General features: G+C 45.3%; 1 protein-coding gene across 1 annotated transcript in view; it reads left to right on the plus strand.

Moving 5' to 3' along the window:
• Positions 1 to 14573, plus strand: part of LOC133449621 (zinc finger protein 239-like) — a 75968-nt gene extending 61395 nt beyond the window's left edge. Inside the window, exon 4 of the mRNA XM_061728782.1 lies at positions 13162 to 14573. Within this exon, the coding sequence (XP_061584766.1) occupies positions 13162 to 13941 (780 nt within the window). The 3' untranslated portion in view covers positions 13942 to 14573. The remainder of the gene's footprint in view (positions 1 to 13161) is intronic.
• Positions 14574 to 14854: the final 281 nt, after the last annotated feature.

Genomic DNA, 14854 nt, shown 5'->3' on the forward strand with positions numbered 1-14854 from the left:
CAGAGGTTGGTCTGGTTCTTCACCAGCTCAGAGGTTGGTCTGGTTCTTCACCAGCTCAGAGGTTGGTCTGGTTCTTCACCAGCTCAGGTGTTGGTCTGGTTCTTCACCAGCTCAGGTGTTGGTCTGGTTCTTCACCAGCTCAGAGGTTGGTCTGGTTCTTCACCAGCTCAGGTGTTGGTCTGGTTCTCCAACAGCTCAGAGGTTGGTCTGGTTCTCCAACAGGCTCAGGTGTTGGTCTGGTTCTTCAACAGCTCAGAGGTTGGTCTGGTTCTCCAACAGGCTCAGGTGTTGGTCTGGTTCTCCAACAGCTCAGGTGTTGGTCTGGTTCTTCACCAGCTCAGGTGTTGGTCTGGTTCTTCACCAGCTCAGGTGTTGGTCTGGTTCTTCACCAGCTCAGGTGTTGGTCTGGTTCTTCACCAGCTCAGAGGTTGGTCTGGTTCTCCAACAGGCTCAGGTGTTGGTCTGGTTCTTCAACAGCTCAGGTGTTGGTCTGGTTCTTCAACAGCTCAGGTGTTGGTCTGGTTCTTCACCAGCTCAGGTGTTGGTCTGGTTCTTCACCAGCTCAGGTGTTGGTCTGGTTCTTCACCAGCTCAGAGGTTGGTCTGGTTCTCCAACAGGCTCAGGTGTTGGTCTGGTTCTTCAACAGCTCAGGTGTTGGTCTGGTTCTTCACCAGCTCAGGTGTTGGTCTGGTTCTTCACCAGCTCAGGTGTTGGTCTGGTTCTTCACCAGCTCAGGTGTTGGTCTGGTTCTTCACCAGCTCAGGTGTTGGTCTGGTTCTTCACCAGCTCAGAGGTTGGTCTGGTTCTCCAACAGCTCAGGTGTTGGTCTGGTTCTTCAACAGGCTCAGGTGTTGGTCTGGTTCTTCACCAGCTCAGAGGTTGGTCTGGTTCTTCAACAGCTCAGGTGTTGGTCTGGTTCTTCACCAGCTCAGAGGTTGGTCTGGTTCTTCACCAGCTCAGAGGTTGGTCTGGTTCTTCACCAGCTCAGAGGTTGGTCTGGTTCTCCAACAGGCTCAGGTGTTGGTCTGGTTCTTCAACAGGCTCAGGTGTTGGTCTGGTTCTTCAACAGCTCAGAGGTTGGTCTGGTTCTTCACCAGCTCAGGTGTTGGTCTGGTTCTTCACCAGCTCAGGTGTTGGTCTGGTTCTTCACCAGCTCAGGTGTTGGTCTGGTTCTTCACCAGCTCAGGTGTTGGTCTGGTTCTTCACCAGCTCAGGTGTTGGTCTGGTTCTTCAACAGCTCAGGTGTTGGTCTGGTTCTTCACCAGCTCAGGTGTTGGTCTGGTTCTTCAACAGCTCAGGTGTTGGTCTGGTTCTTCACCAGCTCAGGTGTTGGTCTGGTTCTTCACCAGCTCAGGTGTTGGTCTGGTTCTTCACCAGCTCAGGTGTTGGTCTGGTTCTTCACCAGCTCAGGTGTTGGTCTGGTTCTTCACCAGCTCAGGTGTTGGTCTGGTTCTTCAACAGCTCAGGTGTTGGTCTGGTTCTTCACCAGCTCAGGTGTTGGTCTGGTTCTTCAACAGCTCAGGTGTTGGTCTGGTTCTTCACCAGCTCAGAGGTTGGTCTGGTTCTCCAACAGGCTCAGGTGTTGGTCTGGTTCTCCAACAGCTCAGGTGTTGGTCTGGTTCTTCAACAGCTCAGGTGTTGGTCTGGTTCTTCACCAGCTCAGAGGTTGGTCTGGTTCTTCACCAGCTCAGAGGTTGGTCTGGTTCTTCACCAGCTCAGAGGTTGGTCTGGTTCTCCAACAGGCTCAGGTGTTGGTCTGGTTCTTCAACAGGCTCAGGTGTTGGTCTGGTTCTTCAACAGCTCAGAGGTTGGTCTGGTTCTTCACCAGCTCAGGTGTTGGTCTGGTTCTTCACCAGCTCAGGTGTTGGTCTGGTTCTTCACCAGCTCAGGTGTTGGTCTGGTTCTTCACCAGCTCAGGTGTTGGTCTGGTTCTTCAACAGCTCAGGTGTTGGTCTGGTTCTTCACCAGCTCAGGTGTTGGTCTGGTTCTTCAACAGCTCAGGTGTTGGTCTGGTTCTTCACCAGCTCAGGTGTTGGTCTGGTTCTTCACCAGCTCAGGTGTTGGTCTGGTTCTTCAACAGCTCAGGTGTTGGTCTGGTTCTTCAACAGCTCAGAGGTTGGTCTGGTTCTTCAACAGGCCCAGAGGTTGGTCTGGTTCTTCACCAGCTCAGGTGTTGGTCTGGTTCTTCACCAGCTCAGGTGTTGGTCTGGTTCTTCACCAGCTCAGAGGTTGGTCTGGTTCTTCAACAGCTCAGGTGTTGGTCTGGTTCTTCACCAGCTCAGGTGTTGGTCTGGTTCTTCACCAGCTCAGAGGTTGGTCTGGTTCTCCAACAGGCTCAGGTGTTGGTCTGGTTCTTCACCAGCTCAGGTGTTGGTCTGGTTCTTCAACAGCTCAGAGGTTGGTCTGGTTCTTCACCAGCTCAGGTGTTGGTCTGGTTCTTCACCAGCTCAGGTGTTGGTCTGGTTCTTCACCAGCTCAGGTGTTGGTCTGGTTCTTCACCAGCTCAGGTGTTGGTCTGGTTCTTCAACAGCTCAGGTGTTGGTCTGGTTCTTCAACAGCTCAGGTGTTGGTCTGGTTCTTCACCAGCTCAGGTGTTGGTCTGGTTCTTCACCAGCTCAGGTGTTGGTCTGGTTCTTCACCAGCTCAGGTGTTGGTCTGGTTCTTCAACAGCTCAGAGGTTGGTCTGGTTCTTCACCAGCTCAGGTGTTGGTCTGGTTCTTCACCAGCTCAGGTGTTGGTCTGGTTCTTCAACAGACTCAGGTGTTGGTCTGGTTCTTCAACAGCTCAGGTGTTGGTCTGGTTCTTCAACAGGCTCAGGTGTTGGTCTGGTTCTTCAACAGCTCAGGTGTTGGTCTGGTTCTCCAACAGCTCAGGTGTTGGTCTGGTTCTCCAACAGGCTCAGGTGTTGGTCTGGTTCTTCAACAGCTCAGAGGTTGGTCTGGTTCTTCAACAGGCTCAGGTGCATCAGAAACGTCATCACAGAGAGGGACATTGCGCCTGGTAGCGATGTTGTGCAAGACAATACACTTAAAGTGACCCCATGTTGGCTCCTCTACCTGTTGTTCTTTACATAGCTGGTAGGCCACATTGTGATATGTTGTCCCATTTAGAGCACTGGTAATCCGGATTTGGTAATCTTGAATCAGAATCAGCTTTATTGGCCAGCTTCGAACATTGTCCAACAAGGAATTTGACTCCGGTAATTTCGCTCTTTGGTATTAAGAAATAAACAATAAACAAATGTGGTATTTCTATATACAGTATAAACATTTTAAAGGTGCAGCAGTTTGAGGTAGTGAGTACAAAGTGAGAGGTGCAGCAGGGTGAGGCATACATGATTATTAAAGAGGGTGCTAGATGATTTATTTATTTTTTTGCACGTGTTTGGTTACTCTGAGACTGTTATTTGTGAGAGTTCATCAGAGCAACCGCTTGCTGGAAGAAACTGTCTTTGTGTCTGGAGGTTCTGGCGCACAGAGCTCTGGAGCGCCGTCCAGAGGGGAGGAGTTGGAACAGACTGTGTTCCGGGTGTGAGGGGTCAGCAGAGATTTGACCTGCCCGTTTCCTGGTCCTGGACCGGTACAGGTCGTCGATAGATGGGAGGTTAGTCCCAACTATCCTCTCTGCAGTCCTGATAGTCCGTTGCAGTCTGTGCCTGTCCAGTTTGGTGGCTGATCCGAACCAGACAGTGATGGAGGAGCAGAGAACAGACTGGATTATTGCTGTGTAAAAGGTGATCAGCAGCTGCTGTGGCAGGTTAAACTTCCTGAGCTGCCGCAGGAAGTTTAACCTCTGCTGCGCCTTCTTCCTGACGGAAGTCCACTGTCATCTCCACAGTCTTGAGCGGGTTCAGTTCCAGGTGGTTCCGACTGCACCAATGGACCAGCTGTTCCACCTCCCGTCTGTACGCGGACTCGTCACCCTCCCGGATCAGGCCGATGACGGTGGTGTCGTCCGCGTTCTTCAGGAGCTTCAAAAAAAAAAAAAAACTGTATCTGGATCAGGGTGATCCAATCCAATATTGCTTTGAAAAACCTGCATGAAACTAAGACGGATTACCTGATCCTGGATAGCATAAAATGGGAGTTCCAAATCCGGATCACTTTGATCCAGATAAAAGTTTTTAAACAACTGGCCCGTAATGTTCACAAAGTGTAATGCAATTCATGTCCTGGGTAGTGTATTTTGAAGGATCAAATACTCAACATCCCACATTATCCATTTAAATCAATATTTCAGGGGTAGCATAATTTGATAGTCCAGTAACATCCTATCCAATAATGCTCACTTTGAGGATGTCACCGTTAACACAAGCGTGGACTGAAGGGATGTAAGAAATTATGAACGTGGCAATCAAACTTTGAAAATCAACTGTGTGCAGAACCACAAAGTAGCAGTTCTTGACGGGTAGCATGGATTGACCGAACAGATGTTTACATTTATCCTTCAATTATTCGAGGCAGAGAAAATTTCTCAATCTTTTTTTGTTATCGAGTTACTGGAGGAATCGTTGTAGCCAGAGGTGTAGTCACATTTCTTTAGTGGGGATACTGTCCTTACTCATACTCACCCGTCCAACACCTCATAGCAGCATCACCACCATGTGTCTGGTGCTGCCTCCTGACATGTTGATAACATAACCAGTCCTAAGAATGCTCTCAACATGTAGACTGTAGGCAGGGCATTAGTGAATGGGATTCAAAAGTATTTTTATTCATGTAATGACAACCTCTGAATAAACATTTCCATTTGAAGATTAATAACTTTATTCTTATGTTAATGTATTGAATGCAACACAATACTTTTAACGGTCAAGGAATGAACAATAATAATAATTTCGGCTCATCAGTAGTAGTAACAATGAACATATCATTTTAAATGAACATGAAACGCCTTAAATTGGCTTCAAATCATCCATCCATCCATCGTCCATCGCTAATCCGTTCCCGGGTCGCGGGGGCAGCAGTCTCAACAGAGATGCCCAGACTTCCTTCACCCCAGACACTTCCTCCATCTCTTCCTCCAGCTCTTCCAAGGGGAGTCCGAGGGGTTCCCAGGCCAGCCGAGAGACATAGTCTCTCCAGCATGTCCTGGGTCTTCTCCGGGGTCTCCTCCCGGAGGGACATGCCAGGAACACCTCCCTAGGGAGGAGGGACATGCCAGGAACACCTCCCTAGGGAGGAGGGACATGCCAGGAACACCTCCCTAGGGAGGAGGGACATGCCAGGAACACCTCCCTAGGGAGGCGTCCAGGAGGATCCGGTACAGATGCCCAAGCCACCTCAGCTGATTCCTCTCAATGTGAAGGAGCAGCGGCTGGACTCCGAGCTCCTCCCGGGTGACCAAACTCCTGACCCTATCTCTAAGGGATCGTCCAGCCACCCTGCGGAGGAAACTCATCGCTAAGGGAGCATCCAGCTGCCCTGCGGAGGTATGGAGCCAAATCAAGGCCAAAAGTTTTGCTAATTTGAGAATAAAATTTGAACCTGAAAATTCTTTTTTACAGTTTAAATTTTATTTTTTTCAGTATCAGATCTTTTTTTCAGTTTCAAATCTTTTTATTTCAGTTTCAAATCTTTTTTTCAGTTTCAAATCTTTTTTTTTCAGTTTCACGTATTTTTTTTTCAGTTTCACTTCTTTTTTTTCAGTTTCAAATTTTTTTTTCAGGTTCAGACTTTTGGCCCCGATCTGGCGTGGGGGGCGTGGCATCAACTGAGAGGGGCGTGGCATCATGAGTGACAGCAGAACAGAGAAGGCGGGGGACATTCCTCAGTCATGTTGCCTTCAGGAGACGTAGGTTGCAAAAGTTATCAGTAGAAGTATGATTCAACACTGTATATACACCATATTCACGTGATGGCAGTGGAAAAAACTGATATTAGTGACACGTTTCTGTTTGAAAAGCTGTTTTAGACCGTACTTGGCACCAATCGCAGTATAAAAGCAATAAACTATGCCAGACTGTACAGTTCAACAGCCACACTTTAAAGTTTGACATTTCCCACTTCCACATACTACAAAGTACGGTCTAAAACAGCTTTTTAAACAGAAATGTGTCACTAGTATCCGTTTTTTCCACTGCCAATCACGTGAATATGGTGTATAGTGTTGAATCATACTTCTACTGATAACTTCTGCAACCTACGTTTCCTGAAGGCAACATGACTGAGGAACGTCCCCCGCCTTCTCTGTTCTGCAGTCACTCATGATGCCACGCCCTTCTCAGTTGATGCCACGCCCCCCACGCCAGATCGGGGCCAAAAGTCTGAACCTGAAAAAAAAAATTGAAACTGAAAAAAAAATACGTGAAACTGAAAAAAAAATACGTGAAACTGAAAAAAAAATACGTGAAACTGAAAAAAAGATTTGAAACTGAAATAAAAAGATTTGAAACTGAAAAAAAGATCTGATACTGAAAAAAATAATTTTCAGGTTCAAATTTTATTTTCAAATTAGCAAAACTTTTGGCCTTGATTTGGCTCCATACGGAGGAAACTCATCTCGGCCGCTTGTATCCGCGATCTTGTCTTTTCGGTCACTACCCAAAGTTCATGACCATAGGTGAGGTTAGGTGCGTAGATTGACCGGTAAATCGAGAGCTTCGCCTTTCAACTCAGCTCCTTCTTCACCTCGACGGTCCAGTACATCGGACGCTGCACCGATCCGTCTGTCAATCTCACGCTCCATTGTTCCCTCACTCGTGAACAAGATCCCGAGATACTTGAACTCCTCCACCTGATGCAGGACTTCTCCACCCACCCGGAGAAGGCACGCCACCCTTTCCCGGTGGAGAACCATGGCCTCGGTTTTGGAGGTGCTGATTCTCATCCCTGCCGCATCGCACTCCGCCTCAAACCGCCCCAGCACATGCTGAAGGTCCCGGTCCGATGAAGCCAACAGGACAACATCATCCGCAAAAAGCAGAAGTCCTGTGGTTCCCAAACCGGATCCCCTCCGGCCCCTGGCTGCGCCTAGAAATCCTGTCCATAAAAAGTATGAACAGGACCGGTGACAAAGGGCAGCCCTGCCGGAGTCCAACATGCACTGGGAACAAGTCTGACTTACTGCCGGCAATGCGAACCAGACTCCTGCTCCGATCATACAGAGACCGGACAGCCCTTAATAGAGGGCCCCGGACTCCATACTCACCGAGCACCCCCCACAGGATGGCACGAGGGACACGGTCAAATGCCTTCTCCAGATCCACAAAGCACATGTAGACTGGTTGGGCAAATTCCCATGAACCCTCGAGCACCCTGCGGAGGGTATAGAGCTGGTCCAGTGTTCCACGACCGGGACAAAAACCGCAAATTTCCCTCCTGAATCCGAGGTTCAACTATCAGCCGTATTAGTACCCCAGCGTAGACTTTCCCGGGGAGGCTGAGAAGTGTGATCCCCCTATAGTTGGAGCACACTCTCCGGTCCCCCTTTTTTAAAAGAGGGACCACCACCCCGGTTTACCACTCCAGTGGTACTGTCCCCTTCCTCCATGCAATGTCGCAGAGGCGTGTCAACCAAGACACCCCTACGACATCCAGAGACTTGAGATACTCAGGGTGAATCTTATCCACATGGTGCCGCTGAGGAGCTTACGAACTACCTCAGTGACCTCGGCTTGGGTGATGGATGAGCACGTCCCCGAGTCCTCACCCTCTGCTTCCTCAGTGGAAGGCATGTCCGTCGGGCTTCAAATCAGACAAAACCAAATAAACCTCACCTCAATAAATGAAAGTTGAAAAGGTACAAAATATCTGTGCTGGGTTCACTGAGTTAGTCCACAAGCCCTGAACAAAGGATGCAACACTTAAGACAGCCCAGTTTTCAGGCCGTGTCCTTGTGGTGCTGCAGTGGTTCCCAAACTTTCTTTTGCTTTCGAATGCATCTGCAATTTATTTCATATATTGAACATATGTGCTAAAAAATTGTCCATCTCTGTAAAAATGGATTTTCAACCTGACCAGCTCACAGAGATTGAAACAACAATACAAACAACAGCCAAAATCTGAACATTTGCTCTACAAAAATTACACCCTTAATCCCCACATCTTTCCAGTGGGTTGGGGTTAGTAAGTTAGTAAGTACGTTCCCTTGTGTCACATGCTTGTTGGCATGGTGTAGCAAAGCTCGCTGCTACGGGGTAACCAGACAGGACAGCAGACACAGGGTTTCGAGGAGAAATTCTTATTTATTTAAATCACACAGACGTGCAGTAGGACTCAGCTCTGTCCTCGCAGCAGAGCTCCGCTCTGCGTCCTTCCTCTCCTGTCTCCAGGGCCTGCACACTACTGAAATACACACAGAGTGATTAGACACACCTGTGCACCATCAGCTGTTCCAGCTGCGTCACCTGTGCGCCACTCCCCCACACTCCCTCTCTCCCCTGCAGACCATGCCCCAATCCTGCACCCTGCCACACATGGTTTCACAATTATTGTTGTACGGTTTGAAATGGTGGTTGTTGGTGTCGGTAGAAGTATGTTCCCTTCGTGGCACTTTTCTCGTTGGTATCAACCAATGGTGGAATGCCACACATGGCAGCTCCACTATTCAACATGTTCCCAGATTTTCTGGGATGCAAATCTAATCCATTGAGATCTATTGTGTTCTTGCTGACTTCGCTCATGATGGTGCCACAAGATTGACAGCAGAATTGAATAAATTATTTTGTGTAAGCTTTAGAAACCCATTAGTTTATGTTTGCATAATTTCCATTTCCACAGTTAAACTGTAGATCAACTCAACTTATATTTCTCATAACGTTTTATTTTATTGCGGACATCACAGTTGTCATATAGTGCAGGGGTTCTTAACCTTTCTGACCTTGGGGCCCAATTTTTTCGTATATTAACACTGTATAGCAGGGGTATTCAACTTCAAGAGGTCCATTTAGAGAAAATTTACTCAAGCGAAGGTCCTATGTATGTATGTATGTATGTATGTTCATTCAAGTAGCCTCATAGTTGTATCAACATCTGCATCTGACTGTTATATTAAAAAAGTACATATTTGCCCATTAACATGTGTAACTTCAATTACACATATTTTTTTTCTCTTAAAAATAAAATAGATTTTATTTTATTTTTCAAATGCTATCTTATTTTATTTCTTTACCAGCAGTTTGAATTTCCCCTTTTTTCTTTGTTAATTGTCTTAACACATTTTTTATAATAAATGAATATAAACACATCTTAACAATTGAACAGTTTTGCAGTTTTTCTTTCTTCCCCTTAATCTTATGCCCCCACTTTCTTCAGATTCAGAAAACTTTATTTATCCCAGAGGGGCAATTGCAAATTTCTGTCGTTCAGTGAGAGAACTAAGCTCTAATTTCTCCTGCCAGGACTTTAAATCTGGGCTCGATGGTGTCAGGTTCTCATGCACATGTGAAGGTGCTCATTGGTGAACCTGGCACGATATTTAGGTTTAAAGGAGCCGTCTGTAAGAAATGGCCAAAACTGGTACTGCAGTCACTTTCAAAATATTGTTGAGCAGCGTGTACCCTTCCCCTCCTCCCCCCGACCAGAGGTTGCCAGGTAGGCTGCAGAATGCAGCAGGAACGTAGGCTGCCATGGCTGCGATAATTAGAGCCGAGCTGGCAACCTGGATGCCGAAACAATACTGACTTGGTGATTGGGAGATAGGTGGAGGGTGGAGCTTCAGAAACAATACTGACTTGGTGATTGGGAGATAGGTGGAGGGTGGAGCTTCAGGCCAAAACAAAAAATGACAACATAAACATCAGTTGAGGGCTGCAACTCCTCTTTTTAAACTGGAATATCCTGGCTTGAGTGCTGTTGTCAGTGACATAAGTATTTGAAATGAACATGATTTTTAAATGTCTGTTGACATATCGGGGTCATTTTATGATTCGTTTTATTATTGCTCTTACATACAGCTCCTTTAATTATGTTCATTGTGGAGAAAGCTGCTTCACAGCTGTACGTGGACCCAAACATGTTTTAAGATGTTCAGCTTATTTTCTGTGACATATCCACTCAGACTTGAGTGGATATGTTTGATGAAAAACTGGTTTTGTCGCAGTGTGAAGACTGAACCAGGATGAATCTGTCCATTCTGGGTTGAACTTCCCTTTCCACCTGTTACGCTTCTCATCTCTGTAAGAGTCAAGCTAATTACTTACTAAGTAACTTACTAAGTTTTATTTACATTAATAAGTTGTCAGGACTGCGCGTGTCGTATTTCATCCGAGCCTGATCAGCTGAGACGGGCAGAGCCCGCAGCTCTCTGGCCGCTGCAGCCGTGTCACTTTCCGATGCTTTTGCGAGCCAGTCCAGCCCACACATCTACATCTACAATCCTTCAGCAGTAACGACAGAGCCCGAGCGGCACCGACCTCCCCCGGCCTGAATCACTGATATAGTGTACCTGAAATGTTTGGGGGGTTTTTGGCACTTGTGGACTTTATTTGAAGTATGTGGACAGGAAATTGGTATATTAAGAGGGGGAAAGACGCGCAGGAAAGAGCAACAAGCCAGGGACCTCATGTACAAAACGTGCAGCGCACAGAAAAGCGTGCCTGCGCCACTTTCTAGGCTCACGGTCGGATGTTGAAAAAGTGATTTGAACATGGAAAGTTGCTGTCCTTCACACACAAATCATGTCTGGCTTAAGCACTTTTCTGAGGTTTTGTCCATTGGCGACACTCGCTGGTGATGCAGTGAAGTCCAGACAATAAGTTCATGACCACACGTGAAGGACACGACAGTCCCCACATCACCAGATAAGTTACACACGAGTGGAGCTGCAACGATCTCACAATCAACCACATGATCTGAACATACAGCTAAAGGCAGGAGCATAACAGATGAGTGGTTTTTAATGGATAATTATCCTCATTATCATATTCAAATATATGTATTGAGGGAGGAGACAGGGCGGAGTGTTCTCACATGTGCGCTCAAATCCACGTTGATTAAGAGAATCTGAATTTTTTTTTTTTTTTTTTTTTTTTTTTTTGCCTACGCAAGAATTCCACGCACGGATTCACATTGACATCCATGCACTCTTTGTACATGAGGCCCCAGGATTCAAACCTGCGCTCTCTGCATGAGGGCAATAGTTTTGTAAATGGGGCCTGCTTAACCCACTGACCTATCCAGGGCTTTAAATTCCATTTTTAACCCCAGACTGTAATAAAGACTATTCTGCCCTCAGGGGAAGAGTTGGATGTTTTTCTATACACTACAGTGATCATTTCGATTAGTATGTTTGATTGTCACTACATGGTGTCACTTATGATGAGGTAGCACATTGTTGTCAAATGGATATGGCATGGTCAGAATGTCCATATTAAGGTGATCTTGTAAAGATGGTGGGGCAGCACGGGGGCTTGGTGGTTAACACTGTTACTTACACACACACATACATACATACATACATACATACACATAGCCACATAGACATGTACACACACTCACGCACACATACACACATATATATATATATATATATATATATATATATATATATATTCATACATGTACACATACACACACATAGCCACACATATACATACATACACACACACACACACACACACTTAGCCACACATATACATACACACACACACACACACACACACACACACACACTTAGCCACACATACATATACACGCACACACACACAGCCACATATACATATACACACACATAGCCACACACACACATACACAGCCACACAAACATATACATACACACACAAACACACACGTAGCCACAAAGACATGTACATACACACGCACGTATATACACACACACACACACACACACACACACACACACACACACACACACACACACACACACACACACACACACACGCACAGACATATACACTGGCTTGTTCACCTGCATGCTTGCTCTGTAGTTTTTGGGGTTAGTTAGTGGTAGCGGTAGCTTAGCTCAGACTGGGATCGGATCTCGAGATTTGGGTCGATTGCTGCTCGTGTTTTGGCCGGCTCCGTGTCGGTTTTGTGTTTCGTTTATGGTTTTTGTTGCAGATTTCCAGAGCTTGACGTGTGCCTCCGTGTGTTCTTGCTTCCTGGATTTGCAGTGGATGTCACCCCACCCCCCTCCCCCCTCAAAAAAAAAAAAAAACTCACTGGGTTTGTATGTGTATGTATGCGTATATATATTAAATATAGTAATATTGCACATATATATGCCTTAGTTTTTTACCGGCAGGGTATCAACCATTAATATGTGTGCAGACAAGGTAAGACAAAAAAAAAAAAAAAAAAGCACTGTTGCCTCACAGCAAGAAGGTTCCCAGTTTCGACTCCCTGGCCAGGCAGGGGTCTTTCTGTGTGCAGTTTGCATGTTCTCCTCGTGCTTGCGTGGGTTCCCTCCGGGTACTCCGGCTTCGTCCCACAGTCCAAAAACATGCATAGTAGGTTAATTGGTGATTCTAAATTGCCCGTAGGTGTGAGTGTATCTGGTTGTTTGTATGTATGTGGCCCTGCGATGGACTGGCAACCTGTCCAGGGTGTACCCCTGCTTCTCGACTGAAAATTAGCTGGGATAGGCTCCAGCACACCCCCGTAACCCTGCAAAGGATATAACGGATATAGATAATGGATGGATGGATGGATGTAAAGATGGTCATACTACAATTGGTGTTAATCTATCTAATGTAACTACTGTGGCTGACTTGTATTGTTGTTTCTGTGTTGCTGTTTCTGTTGCAGTTTCACGAAAGTATTTCAACTATAGATACCTAAATTATACTTATTGCGTCAGGGTCTTTATTGGAGTGTGTTTAGCTCGCTGTCTACACTGTGTACCACACACTCAAGGTCAGGGCAGAAGAAGTGCTGACTGATGACAATTTGAGTTTGTACAGAATGCATTAAACACACCATCAGTCATATCAAGGGATTCCTATAAACAAGTTATGATTTTGTTCTGAGGGTGGGTAGCTTTAGCCCTTCACACTTTTGTTTTGACATATTGAGATGTTTTATGTGAATATTTCTGGCTGTCAAGAGCCATTGATAACAGAACATGCTTAACATAGCACTCAGACATAAAACTCGTCATTGTTTCACTGCGAACATGACAGACAGACCTTGACTTGAAATGAAAAAGGATTTGTCAGGTCAGCCAACAACAGGTTCTAAGTCTTTTTCTCTTTCCTTACAGAAACATAAAGCCAAAGAGAGAACCAAGAGTTACTGCTGTGATAGGAGGGATAAAGTCCTCACCACTTCACCAGGTCTGAAGGTCCGAAAGAGGATTCATACTGAAGAGAAGCTGTACAGATGTGATCAGTGTGGGTCAGCTTTTACCCAAAAAGGTAGTCTAAGGAGTCATCAGCGTATTCACACTGGAGAAAAGCCGTACAAATGTGATCAGTGTGAGGCAGCTTTTACCCGACAAGGTAATCTAAGGAGTCATCAGCGTATTCACACTGGGGATAAGCCTTACAGATGTGATCAGTGTGGGGCAGCTTTTACCCAACAAGGTAATCTAAGGAGTCATCAGCGTATTCACACTGGGGATAAGCCGTACAAATGTGATCAGTGTGGGGCAGCTTTTACCCAACTAGATCATCTAAGGAGTCATCAGCGTATTCACACTGGGGATAAGCCTTACAGATGTGATCAGTGTGGGGCAGCTTTTACCCAACAAGATCATCTAAGGAGTCATCAGCGTATTCACACTGGAGATAAGCCTTACAGATGTGATCAGTGTGGGGCAGCTTTTACCGAACAAGGTAATCTAAGGCGTCATCAGCGTATTCACACTGGGGATAAGCCTTACAGATGTGATCAGTGTGGAGCAGCTTTTACCGAACAAGGTAATCTAAAGCGTCATCAGCTTAGTCACACTGGGGATAAGCCTTACAGATGTGATCAGTGTGGGGCAGCTTTTACCCAACAAGGTAATCTAAGGCGTCATCAGCGTATTCACACCGGATAAAAAATTGTCTGATCAGTGTGGGGCAGCTTTTACTCGGAGAGCTCAGTTAAGTTAGTTTGATTGTTGATCTTTTGATAGTACTCTTGTATGATGATTTATAACTGGGGTTTTTATTGTTGATCTTTTGATAGTACTTGAATTTTTACAATGATGAACTGTGAACTGCCGAAATGCTGTTGTTGATTGTTTGTCTCATGTTTTAAAAAGACGCTGTATGCACTTTGGCACCTTTGCCCAAAACAAATTTCCTCTCGGGGACAATAAAGTATATCTCATCTCATCTCATCTCATCAATTTAGACATGCTATGTTATGTTCTAAGGAAAAAAGAAATCAGGAGTTTTGTTTTCAGTTTCAACTCAAAAATGTGTTTATCTTAAATTCTATTTTTCACCAGTTTATGTTCCATTGTTCCATCATTTAAATAAAAAAGTTCTTTGTTTCCCTGCTGGATTTCAGTTTCCTGCTCACTGCAAACACAACAAGACATCAGTGTCAGAATATTAGAAAAAATGTCATACAGTAGTGTGTTTTTCATGTGGTTTTTATCACCGTATGTACTATTCGTGCTGGATTTAAATTACGTCTGGACCTGCAATAATTCTAAAATGACACCATAAAAAAAATGAAAAAAAATAAAATAAAATGACACCATGACATCTGTATTTCCTTCAGCTGATTCACACTAGATAAGTGAAGTCTGTGTTGTACAATTCCCTTTATTTAACACTACATTTTAATATTGAGTCAAAATCAACTGAGCAGACACTTAAGCATTAGATTTCAGTGACTACCATGTCACATGGGACCAAATTAAGAAAAACGCGTTATTGGCATACAGTACGTTTTAAGTTGCTATGCTAACGGTAAACTTTTATTTTTTATTTATTTTTATTTTTTTAAATTGTTTCTTT

This window comes from Cololabis saira, chromosome 1 (assembly GCF_033807715.1).
Source record: "Cololabis saira isolate AMF1-May2022 chromosome 1, fColSai1.1, whole genome shotgun sequence".
NCBI classification, from domain to species: domain Eukaryota; kingdom Metazoa; phylum Chordata; class Actinopteri; order Beloniformes; family Belonidae; genus Cololabis; species Cololabis saira.